This window comes from Scardinius erythrophthalmus, assembly GCF_964197995.2.
Source record: "Scardinius erythrophthalmus genome assembly, chromosome: 17".
Classification (NCBI taxonomy): domain Eukaryota; kingdom Metazoa; phylum Chordata; class Actinopteri; order Cypriniformes; family Leuciscidae; genus Scardinius; species Scardinius erythrophthalmus.
This window is the reverse complement of record NC_138237.1, coordinates 12,466,897-12,490,282: the sequence shown is the minus strand read 5'-3', so window position 1 is coordinate 12,490,282 and position 23,386 is coordinate 12,466,897. Positions and strand designations below refer to the sequence as shown.

General features: G+C 38.1%; 2 protein-coding genes across 2 annotated transcripts; both read left to right on the top strand.

Moving 5' to 3' along the window:
- Positions 1-2,011: 2,011 nt before the first annotated feature.
- On the top strand, positions 2,012-10,191 carry LOC308705673 (BOS complex subunit ncln; the record flags this gene model as incomplete). Its single annotated transcript, XM_081390799.1, has 15 exons — positions 2,012-2,168; positions 3,150-3,340; positions 3,515-3,659; positions 4,428-4,525; positions 4,638-4,715; positions 5,754-5,857; positions 6,028-6,116; positions 6,926-7,065; positions 7,178-7,356; positions 7,933-8,020; positions 8,134-8,172; positions 8,495-8,667; positions 8,945-8,998; positions 9,927-10,005; positions 10,135-10,191. The coding sequence occupies 15 exons, from the start codon at positions 2,012-2,014 to the stop codon at positions 10,189-10,191; spliced, it is 1,671 nt and encodes a 556-aa protein (XP_081246925.1).
- Positions 10,192-15,842: 5,651 nt separating this feature from the next.
- myorg (myogenesis regulating glycosidase) lies at positions 15,843-23,098 on the top strand. Its single transcript, XM_081390050.1, has 3 exons — positions 15,843-15,924; positions 18,174-18,671; positions 19,381-23,098. Exons 2-3 carry the CDS (start codon positions 18,409-18,411, stop codon positions 21,173-21,175), a joined length of 2,058 nt encoding a protein of 685 aa, XP_081246176.1. The 5' UTR covers positions 15,843-15,924; positions 18,174-18,408; the 3' UTR covers positions 21,176-23,098.
- Positions 23,099-23,386: the final 288 nt, after the last annotated feature.

Sequence of the window (23,386 nt, the reverse complement as noted above, 5' to 3'; positions counted from 1 at the left end):
CAAGACGGATCATTTTTTCACACTGCGGAAGATCTAACGTGGACTTTGGGTGAGTTACAATCTCAACTAGGGCCGTGTTTGGCGGCTTGGGCCTTTATATTCTGCTAATATCTAATTCTTGTACATCTGTTGTACTTTTAATTAAGGTTTACACATGGCAGCAAATCTCAAGTGCAAAGGTGGCGTTGATATTCAGCAAATATTGTTATTGCTCATTACGTCGTGTCCACATTCATAAGTCATAGGCTACCTTATGAATATGGACACGACGTAATGAGCAATAAAAATATGTATTGCGTCTTTTTGTGAAAACTGGCTTTTTGCTGTTAGATGTAGGCTACAGTATTGCAATTTTTATATGGCTGATTACATTGTAAAAGCATACTTTTTCAGACTGACAGCCGACCCATGGACTGCCAATATAAAATAATTTTCATTTAAAATAGCTTATCTAAAAAATAAATTGTGTTACAGTTAAATTTGTTTTAGACACGTTGGAAAACTGCTATTTCTAGTCCTTGGTTCTGACTGGGCAATGTTTTTTTATTCACGATAAAACACGGCTATGACCGAGTAAACTGTATGTTCTCAATTGATATTGTTCATTGAAGCTTACTGTTGGAGTATTGTGTGAGAGAGATTGAGTGATGGAGTGTATTACCTGCATTCAGATGTAGGATTTTCCTTCAGGTCAGTCCTATATGTTCATAAAAATTCAGTTTTAATGCCTGCTGCTATAGGCTATATCTTGTCCTTTTAACAGTTAAAGGTGGTATCAGTGATTTCAGGCCCAAAAATATTTTTATCACTTTCATCTAATCTTTCCTAACGATCCGCTAGCTGCCCGCCCCATAAGCATGCTGTCAAAAAAACGCGTCTCTGTTGGCAGCCTAGGCTCTGAGATCTGCACACAAAAACAAATGGTTTAGCCAAACAATCAAAACCAAAACAAATAGTGTTCCAACCAATCACCGACTGGGGGAGGGTGTTGTGAGGTTTTGTGCTCGTGCACGGCTGCACGCGAAGTCAGAGCTGAAGAAAAAGCTGGCTCAAAACCTCACAACACCCTCCCCCTGTCGGTGATTGGTTGGAACACTATTTGTTTTGGTTTTGAGTTTTGTGTGCAGATCTCAGAGCCTAGGCTGCCTACAGAGACGCGTTTTTTTGACGGCATGCTTATGGGGCGGGCAGCTAGCGGATCGTTAGGAAAGATTAGATGAATGTGATAAAAATATTTTTGGGCCTGAAATCACTGATACCACCTTTAAGAGGTTTTCCCGTGCCATGACACTGACAGTGCTAGTCAAAGCATTTGTCAGTTGTTCTGTGTTCACAACAAGTTTAAGTCCTTTCAATTTAAAAAAAAAAAATCTTCGCAATGTGTGACTCACTCATAAAGACAGTCTTTGTCAATGTAATGCTGTTGCTGGTCAGGGACTATTTTAACCGCTATTTTTTTCCAGCGGAAGGAAGCCTTGTAATTTTACTTCATGAAAGTTGCACTATACATAATTTTTTGGCTTTAATGGTATTGTATGATAACCGTTTTATAAAAACAATACAGTACTCAATGTTTGTGCTGTATCATGAATAAGTGACATCTGAAGGGGTTGCAGGCACGACGCTATAGCACAGCCTCTCGTACCTATTGCTGACCTATGGAGAACCTTTAACATCCATTGGAAACTTTCGATTGCACAAAAGGTTCTTTGGATTCTTACAATGTTCTGAACACTAAGAAAAAACTGCATTCTTTTAAAATCTGTTCACTGAAAGTTTCTTTGGAGAACCAAAAAGATTCTTCCATGGCACTGGTGTGGAAACCCCCTTTTGGAACCTTTACTTTCAAGAGTGTATTAGTAATTTTTGTATATTTTTTTATTATTATAAATGTGTCTATGGACCACCTGTAATGTCTTTGTGTTCACACACTTGGGAAAAAAAGGTTTATTATTGTTTTTAATATTCCATCTTGCATTTTTCATAGACGTGGTTCTTTGGGCGAACTCAAATGTGGGGTATCAACATGACTCTCAGAACCTCTAAAGTGGCGGCACTGCTGCTGCTGTCAGTGCATCTCCTACATGCATCTGCCCTGCCTGCAGCATCCTCCTATGGGTTCAACGCCTACAGGATGCAGCAATACAACTTACATCAGGACAAACATGGTAACACACAACAGTTTAAAAGAATAGTTCACCAAAAAAAATGAAAATTCTATTATCATTTACCTACACTCAAGCCATTCCAAACATGCCGTGAATTATTATTTTAAGTCTACAAGTCAAGCACAATGCATTATGGGTAACAGGCAGTATGCTACTTCAAACATAGCCTTGATATCCTTTTAAAGTTCCCCTACTATGCTTTTTAAAGGTTCCCAATTATGTTTTGGCCTCCTTCAGTAGGTTTACATGCATCCAAGGTCAAACAGCTTTAATTTTCTCATAATATACATTGCAGCATCCTCTCCTTTTGCTCTGATTGGTTAGACGGCCCAGCCTAGTTGAGGGTTCCTCAGCACTTGATACACAGTGATACGAACAGTAACGATTGTGTTGGTTTCACTGTATCAATTTGAGCCTAAATTATCATCCTTTGGAAGTGCATGCAAAGTGGATTTGATTTTGCAGCGCAGAAAACACCATCTTCTCGACAACACAAACCAAACTCTTCAAGACCTCAGCTACAACTATTGTTTGAGGGCGGGTCAAAGTAGATGTTTTTGGCGGGCATCCAATGAAAACCATAGGCTGGCATTATACAAATTTGTTACAAACCTGCATAGGTTTGTGCAGGAAGTAAGACTGGAATTACCGATGACTAATTTCAGACAGTTCAGAATCGGCTCTTTCTTTTGGAAGACAATAACTTTCAAAGACATGCACTTTGATCTTTGAAACTTTGCAAACCTTAAACATTCACAGACATGTATATAAAATGAAAAAGCATAATAGAGACACTTAAAAAAAGATGCCATACCACAGAATTTGACTTAAATTCTGAATTCCTTACTGATGTAGTGAGACTTGAAACGCACCACTGGAAATTCTCTTTTTCTGATTTAATTAAGAATGCACACACTCATGTCACTATATCAAAGGTGCAAAGGTGATCATGACATTTAGACTCTGACCTTTGACCCTCAGGTTGCCGTGGAGCTATTGTGGTGGCAGAGGCACGATCGGCTGCGGACACGATTCTGACTCGCCGCTGTGTGATCATGAAGCTGCCAGATTTCACCACAGAGCGCTACTTAGAGGCAAAAAATCAGAATGCAGCAGCGGTTTTGATACTGCTACCCCAAAATCTCTCGTCTGTACCAGAGGATATAGTGCAGGTCATTCAGGAACTTTTTTGCACAATTACGCTTGATATATTGCTGCTGATTCATTGTTTCTTCCAGCAACTGTAGGTTATTTGTGATTAGCGAAGGAAGCAGATTACATTAGATACCCCTCAATTCCCCAACCTGGTTAGCTAAAGGTCAGAACATTTCCCCAACCATCTCTAGGGCTTCATGGTGGCGGAATCTCAGGTCCTGCAGAAGGAGACCCTCATGCCTGTGTATGTGGTCCCAGAGGATGACCAGCTGCTCTGTATGTATGAAGAAGTCAGTCAGGCTGCAGCAACAAAGTCTGCTTCTGTGCTAGTGAGAGGTGAGAGGGAACTGCAGAGTGCCAGCAGACATAAAAATTACTAAATATCCTTCCGGATGTAAAAAGCTGAAGACACTCAAATGTACACTTGTCAGGCCAAAAAGAAAAAGTCGCTGTTTGGATTTAAATAGGCAAATACTTAAGAGTCTATGACTGGATCATTATTGCAACAGTTCTTCTAACCCTAACTGATGGACCGTGTAGCTTTTCATTTCTTAATCAACCATTTAGGAAGACAAATCGCAGCCATATTCCATGATGTCAAAGCCAAGATTCATCAGGCTCAAACTGTGAAAGAACGGTTAGGAGGGAACATGAAGAATCATTTCCACACATGAATTGGCACCTCTGAGTCCAGACCTTAAATTCATTGAAAGTCTTTGGGATGTGCTGGAATAGACTTTACAGAGTGCTTGACTCTTGCATTGTCAATACAAGATCTTGACCAAAAATTGTTGCTCCACTTGATGGAAATGACATCACAACATATTATTTCCAATTTCTGTTCAAGATCTTTTATTGACTATGCAAGAGTCAAGTAGTCTGTAAAGTCTACTCTAGCGCATCCCAAAGACTTTCAATAAATTTAAGTTACTTTATTAGTTAGATTAAAACGGTGTAATCCAAATAAATGGGATTTATACGCAATACATAAATCTTAAAAAATGTAGGCCTAAATATTTTTGCATGTACTAATTGCTATTCGTAAATATTCATGAAAGCAGATTTACTGTAAAGCCATGTGAATCAACTTTCGCTCTTTCTCAGTTCTCCGTAGTATCATCACCGCCACCGCCTTCCAAATATTAGTGAGCAACAACTCCCCCATCAAGTCTATTACTGATACCACCATCATTACTTTAGAGGTGAGAATGGCAGCTGGCCACACACAACAACTCTATCCTTTTCTGTACAACGTAAAAGTGTTCAGCTATAATTAAACCTGTCAGTCAAGTGGATTTATTGCTTCATTTCAAGGGAGTACTTCCTGGAGCTGGAGAAGACCCACCCACCATTGTAATTACTGCCCATTATGACACGTTTGGTCTTGCTCCCGTAAGTCACCCTCATTAATGTCCACACACATACACACTGGAAGATCAAGATCGAAGGAACCTTTTTTCAGTGTATATTAATATATGATTAATCATTTTTTGGTCACATAATACATCACACTCCTCTCAAACATGATTCCGAATGATTTATGCATGTTGTCAATTGGCATGGTTCACTTGCTGTGGGAACTGACCTTTACTCAAACACTTCGGTCAAAAATGAACATATTCATATAACTGGCATCTCAAAGCCCCACCAATGAAAATTGTATTGAATTATTGTGTTATGACCTGACAACTGGTTGTAACTTGTAATTCAGAACTTCCAAATCTCTTTTCATTATGTAAAAGTGGTGCCAGTGAATCAAAAATATGCACCGCAACCAGTCTAATTCCCCAAATAATGAATCTTATGAGCCAGAAACTTCATAATTTTGGGAATCAAACCCATCACCTTGGCATTGCTAGCGCCATGCTCTACTGTTTGAGCTACGGGAATGTTTTTGATTTGCTAAAAAGTACAGGCTCATACGAGTAATTTGTTTGAGAATCTCTAAACAATTATAAAGTTTGTGTAAACACACCTTCAAATGTTAATGGAGCCACTAAGGAAACAGAGTCTTCAACAGGAACCAAAATTGAAATATGGATTGTTAAATTTCATATGATTCCCATTATTGAATTTATGTTTTGATAAAGACCTACACTTTTGAGTTATGTACCTGTAATGATGCTGTGGTAATCTTGTAATCACAGCAAAGCATTTCATTACCACTGCGTTTTACGGGTTCAGATGGTAAAATGTTCCCACTGGTAATGAGTTTTACAGTCACCACCTGGCAGATCACTTCCATTGACGCTTTATACATTGAAAACAATGTTGGCTGTATGCTTAGCATATCATTGATACTTTATCTCTCCTTTGGCCAAAAGAATAGGGATAATTTTGAAATTGTCTTTACTGAAGGGCATTTATTTACCCATTTTAGTGTGTATTATGAAATTGTATGTGTGAGTGATTTGTGTATGTGTGCTGTAGGGGCTGGCGTATGGTGCGGATTCTAATGGCAGTGGTGTCACCATTCTTCTCGAGCTGGTTCGACTCTTTCATCACCTCTACAGTGATCCACGAAACCAGGCTCCGTTAGTTCATTCTGTATTTTACCACCTAATAATAATTGTGTTTGGAAAATAATTAAAAAATTGGCTACATTAACACAGTAGTTTATAGGTGTGTAGATCAACTGATTCCTTTTCATTCTTTTTATCTTTTATGCATTTAAATTTTGCATCACATTTCCAAAATCTTTTAGATACCACCTCTTATTCTCCCTGACTGGTGGTGGTAAATATAATTTCCTTGGCACCAAGCGTTGGCTGGAGGAAAATATGGACCATGCAGGTAAGCAAATTAATGCCAATATGTATTCTTTACACACATTTTCCTCTCCAATCAAAACTCTTAAAAATAAAGATTCTATATTGGCATCTATGGTATTATGAAGAACCTTTAACATCCATGGAAACTTTCCTTAGCACAAAAATTTCTTTATAGAAGAAAATGGTTGCTCAGCCAGCAGATTATATAAAATGTTCTTCACATTAAGAAGAAAATGGTTATTTTAAGAACTGTTCACTGATTTATTGGAGAACCCAAAACGGTTCTTCTATGGCATCGCTGTGAAAAAAAAACTTTTGGAATCTTTAAGAGTGTAAAAAGTATGAGCCTTCATACTATAAAACATGATATACAGTATAGTCACACTTTAGATTAGGGTCCAATTCTCACTATTAACTACAACTTTTGCCTCAAGAAACTCCTAATTACTGCTTATTAATAGTTAGTAATGTAGTTGTTAAGTTTAGAGATTGGGTAGGATTAAGGGATGTAGAATATGGTCATGCAGAATAAGGCATTAATGCTTTATAAGTACTAAAAACAGCCAATATTCTAGTAATATGCATGCTAATTAGAAACTAGTCAATAGTGAGAATTTGACCTAACATATATTTTAATTTTTGTTTCTTGAATCTGATTTCAAAAAGGTTTTATGTTTCCTTTATGACAAGGAATACAATTATATCTAATTCAGTCTGCCATCATAACTATTGCCTGATAATATCACACTATTGTCAGTATTGTCAATCCAAGCAAGAGGTATTTAAACAGAAGAATCTTGACGGCATTCATTTTTTTATAACTCTATGCAGAATCCAGCCTTTTGCATGACAATGTGGCATTCGTTATATGTCTGGACTCTCTTGGCACCGGAGATGAGCTTTTCCTACACGTTTCACGGCCACCTAAGCCTGGAACGCCTCAGTACAGCTTCATTCAGCAGCTAGAGCAGGTTAAGTTGAATTATGCATGAAGTGGAAGTCAGTGTATGTTCAGTGAAAAAAAAAACGTTGGTGATTGGCAATTGACCCTCTTGTACATCTTTTCCCTTTCTGTGTTTACAGATAATCTCTGCCAGGTTCCCCTGGGTGAGATTTGGTACAGTCCATAAGAAGATCAACCTGCAGGAGACCAACGTGGCTTGGGAGCATGAGCGCTATGGGATGAAACATATCCCAGGATTCACTCTGTCGCATATTGAGAACCCTAAATCAGAGCTGAGAGGATCTATCCTGGACACCATGTGAGAAAAATCTACCAAATTTTTCCAAAGTTAAAGTTCTGTAAGCAAATCCCATTCTGGAACGTCTGCCAGATGGAGCCAGTGAATTAGCCACGTCCACTCTTTTCAAAAAGCACCCCACAAAGAAACCCACAGCTTCTTGCACAACAAACTTAAAACTGACACCTGCTTATGAAGCTGAATATGTTGTAAACCTGAATGATTCACTTCAACTACCACTCAGCTTCCTGCTTTCCATATATTGGCTGCTTTTTGAATGTGTAAAATAATTGACAGGTGGAAAGAGCCTCAAAGTCTTCTGATTGGGTGAACAAAGTTTCTGAGTGTGGCCTGCAGTCACTTTTTGTCAGTGACATCTGTCAGGTTAGATGCATATTTTCCAGTACCATTCCACAAAAACAATCTCTTTCAGGACCTTAAAATAATTTTTATCCTTGAAACCAGTGTGAATCAAGTTTCCTATCCAATTGTTTTGGACTACATGAAATGCAACTCTGTTAAAGCAGACATTTCAGACTACATTTTAAAATGACAGATGCACCATTTCTCGTCTCACAGTTTTTCTTGTATATTTAGGGCACAGGTGGACATCAGGAAGCTCAAGCGGAACGCCGTAATAGTTGCTGAGTCCTTAGCAAGATTCATGTACAATCTTTCAGACAAGGTGAGGCAAATGTTTGGAGGGTCTCGCCAAATTTAACCTTGAAAGCACATACAGACCACTTTTGTCTTTGTTTCCACTTTTCATTAATATATATCATCTTTTTTGTGCTGTAGGGCTCTGCTAAGGACATGCAGGTTTTCAAGGGCAGTTTGGTAATCATTTTTTTCTGCTGTTTTTTATTTTATCAGGCTTAATCCAGCTAAAACTTTGCCAAAAAAAAACTGTATTGTGGTACAATTTTGATACACTACCATTTAAAATTTTGGAAATTTGAAATTAGTCTCTTATGCTCACCAAAGCTGCATTTATATGGTCAAAATACAGTGAAAACTGTAAAAAATATTACAATTTAAAATAATGGTTTTCTATTTTGACATATTTTAAAGTGAAATTTTTACCTGTAAAGGCAAAGCTGAATTTTCAGCGGTTGTCCCAAAATTGAAGTTCATCAAGTAACCTTTATGTGCTATGTAGGATATTCAAGACAGCCATTTGTCTTCATTGATGAGCATGATGACGTCTGTTCCCCGAGCCGTCCAGTTGCTGGACAGAGAACCAGGACAACTGCTCCTGATCAGCAGCCTGGAGCAGGAGTTCAAACACTATCTAAAGCAGGTCCATAGACACACGTTCCACCTGGACAGAAGGTACACACAGACACAATATTTCACCTCATCAATGGCCTGAAGCAAGACTTCAAAAGACTTCTGTAGCAGGTTTACAGATGCATATTGTACTAGAGTTGCAAATACGCATACACTCACAGAGACAGAATTCATATTTTTATCTTGCCAGTAGCAAAAAAGTTCAAACAATGTTTACCGACACACTTTCTGCAAAAAGCAAAACTACAGCTCACACCCACCCAAACACACACACTAGTAGATACAGACATAGTAAGCTTGTTTTGTCTGACTTTTATAGGGATCCTGAAATCACGTTCTTTGATCAAATGAGCCAACCAATGATGATGTACAGGTGAGTAAGTCATGTGATTGGTTGGTTTTGATTGGTCTTGTGATGAAATGAAACAGCAATTTAGAGATGTGATGCATTTCCAAATTAAATGTTATATTAAGCTAGAAAAAGAGGTATGGATGAATTTTATCCATTGAGAATTGATGGTCTGTAAATGAAAGATGGTTGCAGGGGAGAAGTTGAAACATCAAAGGTGGGGCGGAAGTTACTACCTTTAAATGAAAGATTATGAATACCAAAATTACAGACGCAATTTGCACCAATGATTACAACTGTCGGGGCGTCTGAAATTGTATACTGTCTGAGTACTACAATTGAATTTAAACTTCACGAGCGTTAAAAAAGTACGTTCTATACTGTTACTGCCACGTGACCAACCCGTGTCATTTGCGTCGCTTCACTGCCATTCATAAATCCTCTCCCGTGGCCTCATGGGACAGTAAAGTGTCCATCGAATGCACACTTCAGAATCTCGCGGAAGTAGGTCATTCAGGGACTTTTCGCCTTCAATTTTTCGAATACTATGTATTCAGACATACTACACTTTAGGCGTCCTGTTTTTCGTATTCTATACAGTAGGGAAGTTTTCGATATATTAATGTATATTAATTAAGTAAATAGTGTTTAAATCCCTGTAAAAAGTGTTAACATTGACCTTAAATCCCTTGGATTCAGACCCAGGGGTATATTAGTTTATTTTCATTTGGTTACTTTAGTTTTAGTATTTTCAGTTTTTCTACTTTCAGTGTATTATATTTATTTATTGATTCATTTTAGTTTAATAATACACTATTTTAGTCAGGTTTGGAGTCATTTTTAAAAATGTTCCAGTAACAGTAGTTTTAATTTTAGTAAGCGAAAATGTTTTCAGTCAGTTTCCTTTTTAACACTGATCCTTGATTTTTGTTGTTTTGTTTTTGTTTTTTAGGGTGAAGCCGGCCGCCTTTGACCTGTTTTTGGGTGGCTGTATAGCTGGATACCTTGGAATAGTCTATTACGCAATCCAGGTGAGCCGTGGGGGATGTATACCAAACTAGAGACCTGAGGTCGGCTAGAACTGAATATCTATCAGCAATCTCAATCTGTAATCCCAGAGGTTTCCTTCATTTGTTTTGATCATTGCTTTTTGTTTGCAGAACTTTGGGATTATCTACACAAAACTGAAAGCAACCATGAAAGCCAAGCACCAATAAACTGGACTAGACACATCAAAGAACCAGTGCAGAGAAGTCTACAGCATGGCCAATGTATTCCTGTGAGGACTGAAAACTTGAAAATTTGAATTTAAAGTGGCTACCTTGTGTTTAATAATTCCCTTGCCAGGATTCTGTTTGATTTATTTTTTTTTTTTTCCATTAAAGATCACCCCTCTCTTTTAGAATCAGCTACTTTCTGGAATCCTTCTGGAACTATACTTTATGTTTACACTGACTAAATTAGATTGCCCCATGCAAATGCGATATGTCGGGAGTAGAACTGAACTCATGGATAAATCATGAGTCACTTTAAAAAGGAACCTGACGCCAAGTAAGAGTGAGCGGATCTGTTGAATGTGGTCACCTACATGTAGTGGAAGGAATTATGGTCACTGAACACCTATATGAGAGAGAAGATTACGAACACTAGTCGATAATGTTTCAAAGATAAATATTACTGTGTTTTGTTAAACAAACAACAAAAAGTAAGTTGGAGCTTAATGATACACAAATATAATTAGGTTATATCTCCATTTGAGTGATTATTTAAAAAGTAGACCTGGACAGAAACCTCCCTTCAAACCCATTTTGTGTCAATAATTATGAGTGGAACATTTTTCCCTGTGGAACTATTTGAGTAACCTGAAAGCTGTCCTTTGCATAATAGGTTGCTGAAAGACATATTTGATTTACTTGTGTTGGCACAGACAAGGGGGATTTTTTTTTTGTGTGTGTGTGTGTGTGTGGTGCTGACAGGGACTGTGGATAAGTGCCAGTTTTGCTCAGTTAAATGATGACTGTCTTGATTATCTCTTATGAATGAAGAACTCCTTTCATTCATATTGGATTACACATTAATTACTGTCATCTACAATATTGTAGCTACTATGACATGAGCAGATTGCCTTAATGTATCATAGAGTTATTTTCTAATGTGGAGACTAATGTCAGAACGTTAGCATTCTGAAGTTATGGCATAGTGGTATGATTCATTCACAGAGAAAGGAAAATGTACTAATGTTCGAATTCTTAAATGAAGTCATTTTAAAGATCAACAAATTAATACTTTTATTCAGCAAGGATGCATTAAATTGATCAAAAGTGACCGTCAAGACATTTATAATGTTACAAAAGATTTCTAATTCAAACTAATTTTTCAAAACAAACTTTCTTTTCATCAAATAATACATTTATCACGGTTTCCACAAAAATATTAAGCAGCACAACTGTTTGCAACACTGATAATGAGAAGAAATCTTTCTTGAGCAGCACATCAGTATGTCAGAATGATTTCTGAAGGATCATGTGACACTTGAAGACTGGAGTAACGATGCTGAAAATACAGCAATTAAAATGTTTTAATATTTTGAAATAGAAAACCGCTATTTTAAATTGCAATATTATTTCACAATATCACATTTTTTTGCAAAATGTATGAAATGCTAAATAAATGATACATTCTGTAGATTTCTTTTTTAAAATTTAGAATCAACATTTTTAGTTATTTTTATTCTTATAATCAGTACTAAAAGTATCACTCTGCCCCTATTCTTTCCAGCTCTATTTCGGGCATTTATCCAGTCTGATAAACCGATCTCTCCTCACCTGTTTAACTCTCAGTTTGGCCCAGCTGAACAAGGGCCACAAAAGACACACAGGATCTAAGGCTTGAATTATTGATCACTGGCCGAGGGGGAAATTAAAACAATGGCAGCTCAATCCTGGTGACCGACGGATGCATATGCAGATTATCCAATTGCCAGCTCTCTTTTCCTCTATTCAGTGGAGCGTCTAATACAGAACCGGGCCAGAATACCAGAATAACATCCCATATGATTGCTTCAGATGTGCTTTGTTTTGTGTACTACAATTTCAAATGTGATTGTAACCTTTAGTCTGATCTCAAAGCAATCCAGTGACATCCGAAATGTGTAGATAGAAAAGGGGCAGAGTGATACATTTTGTTAACTCAACTTTATGTAGTTTCAAACCTATAGAGTATGAGTAAACGATGACAACATTTTCTCTTTTGAGGCAACTTTTTTGAATACTTTTCATGGAGAGATGAGAGGATTTAGGGTACAGGAAGAGGTGCATGACTGCACAAGAGCAGAGGTGCTGAAGAGAGGGAGGGGGTGAGGTCTGGTTGACCGCAGTCAAGGAGCTGCAGACACACTCTTACTGTACACAGAGGAAATGGGTCCTCAGCTACACTTCAGCAGCACCTACTCAGAGGAGTTCAGTTACCCAGCTCGGGTCAAACCCACCCGGCCCAGGCCGTCCTCTGCATATCGCAGGAACAATCCTCATCCACGGCCGGTAAGAGCTTCCTGGACAATTATACTGTAGCACGATCGCCAGCATAAATGAACGTTTCTTCTATGGTCTCATTTTTTAATTTTTCAGTGGTATTTTTATTTGCCAAGTTTTTGAAAGAAGGGACTTTTGCTCACCATTGCTGCATTTATCTGATTAAAAATGCAGTAAAAACAGTGATTTTGAGAAATATTATTGCAATTTAAAAGTTTTCTATTTTAATATATTGAATTTATTTCTGTGATGATAAATCTGACTTTTCAGCAGCCATGTTTCCAGTCTTCAGTGTCACATGATCCTTCTAATATAGTTATAATATGCTGATTTGGACCTCAAGAAATATTTCTTATTATTATCACAGTTGAAAATTTTGCTGCTTAATATTTTTATTTTCATGATGAATAAAAGTTCAAAAGAGCAGCATTCATTTAAAATAAAAAACTTTCACAGCATCATAAATGTCTTTATGGTCACTTTTGATCAATTTAATGTCTGCATTAAAATTTTAAATGTATTTTTTTTTTATCAGATTAGAGAAGTTATCAATCTTAAAATTCAGATTTTAGGGGTTAGATCACATCAGATATGTGTGATAAGCATTCACACCTTATTCTTTTTTGTTAAGTCTCTAACCACAAGAAAATTGAGAATCAAGCACTGGTGTGCTACATTAATTATTTACTTGAATTTTATATGGATTTTGTTTGCATACTCTTGATTTGCATTATTGTATTGCTGGCGTGTGAATGACATGTTTTAGCTGAATGAGCAAAACAGTTGGGTTAAAATGCAGTATTGAGGTAAGAAATGTGCTGTAAACAATAGCCAACATTTTTCAATTAACTGACCCGACAAATCATTAATAATTCACCAGGCCTGGGAACATTGTAGCCGCTTGATTCTGCAAAACAACCTACATGTAGGGGGCTTTGTACAGGAGGCTCCGATTACACTGTTTCCAAACCACTGAACAGGGATCAGAGGTTGGGATCGACTCTCACTATGTTAGCAAAACAATCTAACCTCTTCGGGATCAGTGTTACAGGCTATTAAGTGCCACTTAGGATTGGTTTCTGAATCCCTTTGCCACCCAGGACTTCCTGATGCCAAGAATGCTGCAGACAGGATATGGCTCAAGGAAACACTTTCAGATGACGGCTCCTCCAACCTCTTTTCTACCTCCAGTCAGACACATATCTATCCAGTATCCAGGTATACCAATGCATTCTGTGTCAGCTGAGGTTGAGCAAATCAGTGTAGTATATCAGTTGCACAGCACCAGCTTCAGACTAATATATAAAATATATTTGTATATATTATAACTGAAAAACTATTATCATTGCCCTCAAGACGAACAGACAGGACACCAACCAACGATGCAGAGCTCATCGCAAAGTGACTCCAAACCACCTGAGGTCTCCTCTGCAGTTTGTACACTGCCACCTGCTGCCTGGCTTCTCAAACCACAACAAACCAACTTTGCTCATGCAACAAACACACAAGGGTAAAACTTTTGCAATCATATTTCATATGCATGGGCATTGCATAAATAGTTTTAGTTTAACTTAAATGCTATTTCATGACTTTACTTTATGCATCTGAATAAACAAGATATCACCCTGTATCGCAGCACTGTGTCTTTAAAAGTAAAATGCAATCCAATGCATTGCCTACCTGATATGTGTGTTTTCTCTGAATATACTATCAATTTCTGAACTGATCATGCTATGATTTTGTCCTCAAATAAGTTATCTTCATATCTTGCACACGGCTTAGGGTAATTTCTTCGTTGTATTCAGGAAATATTCAGACACAGATCGTATCAGATCGGCTTGGAACCAACAGATGGACATCATGCCATCTTTAAAACCTTTCAAACACCAGGTTACCCTTCATCACAGAAGACCACGCTCAAAGTCCACTGCTGATTGCAGGTATTTTATTCCAAATTAAATATATATATATATATATATATATATAGTACATATATGTACACACACACACACACACACACACACACACACACACACACTGATCTGATACAGGCCTGATCTTTCAGACATATAATTCAATGTAATCTTGAAAATTGTAATTTAATCTTTCATTCTGCTAAGCTGTAAATGTGTTTCAGCATAAACATGGCTCAGTTGTCAATGCATTTGAATGTCTGAGATTATCCTTCTTAAATCTAGATGTTTTGGTTTGCAGTGAAGGACACAGCTGTTTCCATGTGGTGAAGCCATATAAAGTTGGACACTACATCATCCACCCAGAGTTTGTTTCCGAAGCTAAGCACTACTAAAAGCCAGTGTTTGTGCATTTTTTATAATGTTTTGTTCTCTCTCTCAGTTTGATAATGTCATTTTACAGTGTATTATTGAGGTACGTTACGTGTTTGGAGATCCTGCCTGGTAAAATATGCTTGGGTGCAACTTCATTCAAATGACTGTAAAATGTATTTTTGGATGGTGTGCATTACCATGACAAATAAACTACGTTTATGATGTGCCCACTAAGTGTGTTATTTTTGCTTTACAAACATTACCACGGTAACCGTAGTTTGCATACAATGTAAATTCGACAATTCAAGCTTGAACTTTAATCATTTAGCAGACCATTTGTTGTTTGCCATTTTAATGTTTGTCGGAATTGTTGTTTTTATATGCTGCAAACTGGATTGGGTCACAGAGAATTTTGTTGTGACTCTGTTACAATGACAATAAAGAAGTCTATGTCTAAGAGACTTTTATCTAAAGCGACTTACAGTGAGGTGAGCAATAGAAGCAATCAAGTCAACAATAGTGCTGTGAGTGTGACCCCATTCTTTTTTAAATAGATATGTAGAATGGTAAGTTTTAGTATTAAAGTGAGCCGTTTCTTGAGTTAGGCAGGTCATTCTACCTGATTGGATCAGTCAAGATTTTTTTTAGTTTTTTGGGGGCCAATTGTTCTAGTGGTAGTGGTAGAAAACAATTTTTCATAAAATAGGCAAACTATTTGTACACAATATGCAAATGAAAGGATGATCCACATATTAATATAAAGCAGTGTTTTAATTTTAAAGTAGTAGGCAGCCTAGTATTTGGCGGGATTTGTTTTGTAGTTTTTTTGCAAGAGATGGACAGAAAACATGGTAGACTGATAAAAACAAACACTCACAAATTATGACTGTTGTTTTTTCACAAACAACTATCTTCTATGTTCAGCGGCTGACAGCCAGCCCAGACCAAAGCAAACCACAATATTCACACTTTCTCACTCGCTGAGTAAAACTCAATTTCCCAGAGTTGCAGAGTTTGTGGTAACAGCGAGTCGCCCAATAAACTCCTCCCATAACAAGACACGGAGTTCAGCGTCTTGAACCGTTCGTGAAAGGAAACAGCACACGAAACCTACAGTAGCCTACTCAAGCTGGTAAGTATGCTATATCATGTAAATAGAAATGTTTAGGCATTTAAATAGCAAATTCGTCCTGTCACCCGACGAATTAAGGTCCTGCGTGTGTTTTAGAGTCGACACCCTTTGCCTGATAAATCGACCATTGACTGTCTTGTTGTTTCACATGTACCCTTATGTGATAAAATACCGAACTGTTTTGTTAAAACGTTTTATTTATTTATTTTTTATTTTATTTTTTATTTTTTTGTGCCGTTTTCCTATAATAATGTGATCATTTAAGGAGTTTTAGACCTATTTCAATGTTGTTGTAGTGGCTACTACTACATGTCTTCGAACTTGTTACACTTTGACCCATGTCATTTCTGCGTTCTAGCTCTCATATTTCCTGAGTTATTAAAACGAGCATGCAAATTATATATTTAACAGCTCACTCAGCCAATATTATTCTTGTTGTTTCTAGTGCTGTGGCTATTTTAGTGAAAGTTGATTTATACAACCTGATACAACTCTCTGACCTATTTGCCCATGTATGTACATTCAGCGCCCTGTTTGAGTGTCTATTTGGAATAAATTAAGGGTGCAAACTGCAAAGAGATCGAAGAACCCGTTTTGGTTTTTTAAGCCGCATGCTGCCGCATGTTCTGAACAAGAAAAATGTTGTTTATTTGAGTGATGTGTGAGAGTACACGATTGCTTCATCCCTCCAATGTTTTCTTGTCAAGATTGACTTTAGCAAGATCTTCTTTCATTTAGGGAAGAACTGAAGTGACTGTTGTCAGAGAATCACATGCCTCTTACCAGTGAACATGTGCATTATCAGCAGTTCTGAACAGAGCAGAACAGTCCATTCTAGAAGCAAAAATCAAGCTGCAATTTTCTCCAAAACTAATTCGATTTACAACAACGTGTACACTTTGCAAGACAGACCTACCATGATTATAATTCTGTATAATCATTTGATTTTTTTTAATTTAATTTAGAGAATATTTTAAGTTATATTTTATTAATGTTGATATTGTTTTTGATGTTTTAGAAGTTTTGTACTGTCACATCTTCCAATTTCATTCCCGTTAAAACTGTTGCCACAGCTTATACTAGTCTAGCCACTAGTCATTCTAGTTATACTAGCCACTAGGCAACCTACTTGTTGATTTTAAATTAGAAATGCAAAATTGATGATATTTGCAGGACTTCGTCCGCTAAACCCGTGCCCCTGCAAGCACACGTTCATCTGCCTCCACTTTTTATTGCAATGCCCACATACCAAAATCCAATCAACAACCGATACAAAGTCCCTGTCCCACATTTCTTTTTTGATAATCAGATGCACGTCACAATATGAAAGAAAAGATCGGACACTGCTTCTGTTTCATTGCACACCCCTGCTACCCACAATCATAAAAAGCGATCTCCCAATCAGATCATCTTAACAAAGTTGATCTTACCATGGAAATGTTCATAGCAAAAGGCTCAAAAGTGACAGCCCACTTCCATAAATCATTGCAAAAAACATTGAGTCAGTCTCCTTACAACCTCACACAACTATATAAACTTCAAATATATAATGCATTATATTTATTATCAATAATTTATAGAGAATAACTTGTGATTTGATTTGGCTTCATCATTCACAGTGCTTCATGGGATATGTATAGTATAATTTCATGATTAGAAGTACAACCTTTTTATTTCTCAAATGTTGTGATTCATATCATTGATTTAATTCAAATTTAGTGACTATTGACTAAATGAGATGCTTCCAGAATGAAGGCCCCTGAAAAAGAGTGCAGTCACTGTTGCGCCTTATCAGTGTGTTGTACATATCCCTCAAAAACAGAATGCGAGACCATCTGAATTAGCAGTTCAGCTCTTCTAGGTCTTTCTTCAGTAGAAAACATTGTCCGTTAACTGTGCTTTTCATTTGAACCAAGTGTGTCTGGTGGCACTTAGCCAGTCTCAAAATTCTGCAGGTGTGGTGTTGCATACTGCAGACCCGGAGGCCCTTGTGTTGTCCTCTGGTGCAGTCAATTCACACACTGCCACAGCGAGAAACCTTGGTAGCATGAATAAACTGCTTTTGTTTATGCCTTTACCTCCCAATAGACCAATTCAGGACGATATCAAAGCTAAAACTATAGTGTTTTCTGAATACTTAATACTGGAGTTTGTACTGTGATTCCTACATCTGCATGACAAGTAGATTTCTGTTTGGACTTTGTTTCAACCTTTTACATTGACACTCTTTGCCATTCCTTTCCCCTCAGGCTCATAAAGGATAAAGAACAAGAGGAAAATGCTACAAGGAAAAATGGATGCAAGACTCCATTCTGCACATATTTAGCAAGATATCCACTTTGGTTATCTCCGCTTCAGTTTCTCACACAAGTCTACCAAATGATATCTATTTTAGTGCATATAACATTTAAGCCTTGAGGTTATCAATTAAACTTCATCTATACAACGTTTTAACTGTGAATTAATAAAAAACTAAGACTCAGAATGTACCAAGTAGTACCAGGAGGCGCAGGAGGAACGATCACGGATGGTGTGCCCATCAAGAAGATGAACAAGGACAGTCGGCCTCTGGTCGGGGCTGGAGTTATTGGTGTGGTTCTAGTGATTGCAGCAGTGACTGCATGGTGTTACTATATTGCCTCCCTACGTAAAGCTGACCTGCTGAAGACAGAATTGCTTGATCTCAATAAGGATGGCTTTCTCATCCGCAACCAGGCTGGAGGGATTGTCTTGAAGATGGGCTTCAGGTCAGTATGCATGGACATGGTGTTTATATTCTTCTGATACCATAAAAAAATCTTCACAGAAAGAAATGTTGTAGCTCAACTGGTGGGTTGTGACCCAAAATGTTCTGATAGCAGACACAAGTAAAATGGGTCATTGACATGTATTTAAGAGTGTCCATTAAGTCTTAAAAAAATAATAATTTAAAACACGCTCGCCAAGTTGACATGACATTCCTGCTGGTTTCATATGGGTTTAAAAAATGTTTATACCATTTTTAAAAATGTAATTTAATGACTCAAAACAAACATGTTCTGTCAAGTAAAAAGTAATAACATATTTTTTAACAACTTCAATGCATGAAATTGTTTTCAAAAGATTTTAAATATATTTTCAAGCAATTTTTCATATATTTTTGTATACATTAATTGACCAATAGATTCAACATGTCATTGATCAAATACAAACAATACATGTAATAGACAATACATTTATACAAATAATGCATAACTGTTTTTTGGGACATTTTTGTTGGTATTTTGTATGATAAATGATTTATTTTATTTTGGGTTGTCTCTGTACACTGTACAATCTGAGTGCAGAACCAGTTGTGAATCAGTTTATTGATAACTAAATTCAGTATACATTTTTCCACTTATAAAATCTCTTTTTTTATAAATAACGTGACCAATATAAACCTAAAGGAAATTTATTTATGCTTGCTGATTTCAGGTCTGGTACACTTGATCTCGACTCCTGCTCAAAGGAGGATGTGATCCTTCGCTGCTCTCGTTCGTTTGCTGGCAAGGTGAACTTCTTCATTATGACAGTGAAGCCAAAGGAGACAGTGGTGTGTTACCGTGTGCGTTGGGAAGAGCTGGAGTCGGATCGGCCAGTGGAACATGCCATGTCCTACAATGAATCATACTGGTATGGTGGTGCTGAGACTGCGGTTCAGCATTGGCCTATTGCCATCTCGGGTCAGCAGGCAGCCAAACCTTTTGTCACCAGTGACGTGTACTCCAATCGCCATGACTTTGGTGGCATCCTGGAACGCTACTGGCTCTCATCCAATGCAACTGCCATTAAGATCAATGACTCTGTGCCTTTCCACCTGGGCTGGAATGATACAGAGAAAACCATGTACTTCCAGGCACGGTATCAGGACAGTCCGTACAAACCTGCACCTGGAAGACCTCCCTATGCTGAACTTAGTTACAGAGTCTGCGTGGGCCCAGATGTGACCTCCATCCACAAGGTCATGGTTCGCCGATACTTCCCCAAACCTAACAAAGTTCCCGCCAAAGAAATGTTCCGGCACCCAATATGGTCGACCTGGGCTTTACACAAGACTAACATCACCCAGGAAAAATTTTTAACTTATGCAGAGAACATACGCAAATATGGTTTTAACTGTAGCCACTTAGAACTTGATGATCGTTACTCCAGTCAGTATGGGGAGTTTGAGTTTGACACACACAAGTTCCCAAATGCTTCTGCCATGTTTCAAAAGCTCAAGGCAGATGGCATCCTAGTATCCCTGTGGACACATCCCTTTGTGAATTATGATTCGGCTAATTTTGGGACATGTGTACAGAAAGGCCTGTTTGTGATGGAGCCGACAGGCCAACTTCCTGCCTTGGTTAAGTGGTGGAATGGCATTGGTGGAATCCTAGATTTTACCAATCCAGAAGCTCGCAACTGGTTCACGGCACAGCTTCGCTCTTTACGCCACAAATACGCCATTTCCTCCTTCAAGTTGGATGCAGGCGAGACCAACTACTTGCCCTGGCAGTTCAGAACCCGAGCCCACCTCCCTGACCCAAGCACCTTCACTCGCCGCTACACCGAAATGGCCATCCCTTTCAACGAGCGTGCTGAGCTCCGGTCAGGCTACGGCTCTCAGAACATCTCCTGTTTCTTCCGTCCGATCGACCGGGACTCCGTGTGGGGCTACGAACTTGGCCTGAAGTCCCTGATCCCAACCGTCCTCACCATCAGCATCCTGGGCTACCAGTTCATCTTGCCAGACATGATTGGAGGCAATGCCTATCCTAACCGTACAGATGGAAACGGCAAGCTACCAGACCGTGAGCTCTATATTCGGTGGCTGGAGCTGTCTGCTTTCATGCCCTCCATGCAGTTCTCCATTCCCCCATGGGAGTACGATGATGAGGTGGTGGCTATCGCTCAACGGTTCACTGAGCTACACGAGACACTTGTGGCTCCCAGGGTCATAGAACTGGCTGGAGAAGTTCTTGACACTGGGGACCCCATAATTCGCCCATTATGGTGGATTGCCACCAGTGATGAAACGGCTTATAGAGTTGACTCACAGTTTCTGATAGGAGATGACCTGATGGTGGCACCAGTCCTGGAGCCGGGCAAGCAAGAAAGGGATATCTACTTACCAGCCGGACGCTGGAAAAGTTACAAAGGAGAACGATATGACAACAAAGAGCCAATACATCTAACAGATTATCCAGTTGATCTTGATGAAATTGCTTACTTTGAATGGGTTCAGTGAGACTTATGGGAAGCATCTGGAGTTTCGAGCATGTCTTCCATTTAAAGTGTTTGAAGTTGATTTTTCTTTTCAGGGAATTAGCTAAAGTTATTTTTCCAGGGTTTAAATTCTACAATGTAAAAGAGGACAATTTAAGAAGCAAGGTCCCAGTTGCACATTTATGATTCTTCATCAGCTTGGATATGATCGTTAAGCACCATTAGTTAAACATGCATTACATATCTGAGGCTAATGTCTTAATACGTGCCTTGCATTTAAACAGTGAATGTCTTCAAAAGACCGGCACAAAACCGACGCATTGATATGCATGTGGCCAAATATGAACCAATTTTAAGGATGTTAAGGGTTTATTGAGGGGCTGTGACGGGTAATTTTGCACAATGTATGCTTCATGTTCTCTCATCTGCATTTTTAAAAAGGGAAACTTATGCACAAAGGCCTTCATCTTACAAGGCGTACTTTGAATTACTTTCTAATGTCGTCCGCAGAGCGAATCAATTGATTTCTCTGAAATGTACGATTTTGCAAATGCATATATAACATTAATGTATGGCTTTTTAACCGCAAGCAATCCCAATTCTGCAACCCATACACTACAGTAAACTTAGGCTGTGCATGATTTTTTTGCACATAATCTGCCATACTAATAATCACATTGTGAACACGCAGTGTTTTTTTTTTGCTCTACTATTTCATCATGTAGTGCCAAATACATCACCAACAGGCCTTGGTCAAGCATTACTCCATTACTGCCACATTTACACTAAAGTTTCCTGCCGTATAAAATACAGAAGTTAGTTTTCCTGTTTATATTAAATTGAAAGTGTGCTGCTCATCTTGTTCTGATTATATTGTGCTGACAATTTTTTGTTTTGCAATAATGGCACAATGCTAATAGCTTAGTCAGTTAATCTTTATCAGATTATATTTTTTGCTGCGCAAGGGTCACCTTTGTGTTTGTTGTGTTTGTTTAACGCTCTTCCAGCATGCCGGCAATCGACTCGCACCGCAAGCTTTCTCTAATCTACGACCTTCAAGCTTATTTTTAGCTTTTCCCACACAACTGCAAAAGCGCACTCATACACTCCGGTGAAACGATGAATCTGCCAAGCAATGTGTCTGATCTAAAAGAAGCTGCAGAGTACGTAGACATGTGGCAGCTGCCTTTCCAGAACTTGTGTACCTCAAATAACAGTTTAGAGTGTTGCTTCATGGTATTTTAATAACTTACTTGTTGAGAGATGTCTTCTGTTTTGGGTCATTTTCTTCGTTGGGACTATGTTCTTGTGGATTCTACCCTGAGGACATCTTGTTGATAGACCCCTGACAGTGTGGGCCCCTGGTTCACCCAGTCAGACTGTAGACTGCTGATGTTACAGAAACTCACCAGAGCAAAACCACTGTCAGCTTTCATCAGACTGGAATTTCATGCTTTTTTTTTGTTGCCTTTTTTTTTCTGTCATAAAAACAGATTGTATTAACATATACATTTCCAGAAGCAAAGATGCTTTGTTTGTACATCTCATAAGACTGTGTGTGTGTGTGTGATTAATACACTAATGTTTTATTTTATTTTAAAACATGTTAGTGAATGAAACTATTTATTCATTTTGGTTCAGGCATGTGTGTTTCAGGCTTGACTGGGCAGAATTTACATTTTATTTTGAGTTTCATATGTCACGGTAAAGCCATGCTAAATGTAATCATCTCTCAGATTTTTTAATTTTTTGACCAACTGCCCAGAAAGTATTGTTCTCCAGAGTGTCACAGGAGGGCAGTGTTCACCTGCTTTTCTAGTCCACCACTTTAAGCTTGTGAAGTGTGTTGGCATGACATGAAAATCCTGTACTTTTATTTCACTATTTTTTTCTGAATATAATTAGGCTGATATTGAAGTAAAATGGTACCATTAAACTTTTGACCTCTCTCAAGAGTTATGAGTTATTAATTGTACTTTCTCCTCTGCATTAATTGTACTGCCCCACAAATTGTACCACCCACTCTATTCAGTTCACTATTTTCCCATTTGATAGTGTTGCTGGACTATCAGCACATGCAGCACATGGATTCTGGCACTGATACGATAAAATTTTGGCTCGTCTTTCCAGTGGTTATTAGTTTAGTTTATTTGGATCTGCATTATTATGCAGTTAGTTCTGCTAGCCTCAGTCCTCGGTGTATCTTAGTATGGATTTCCATCGTGTTTCTTAT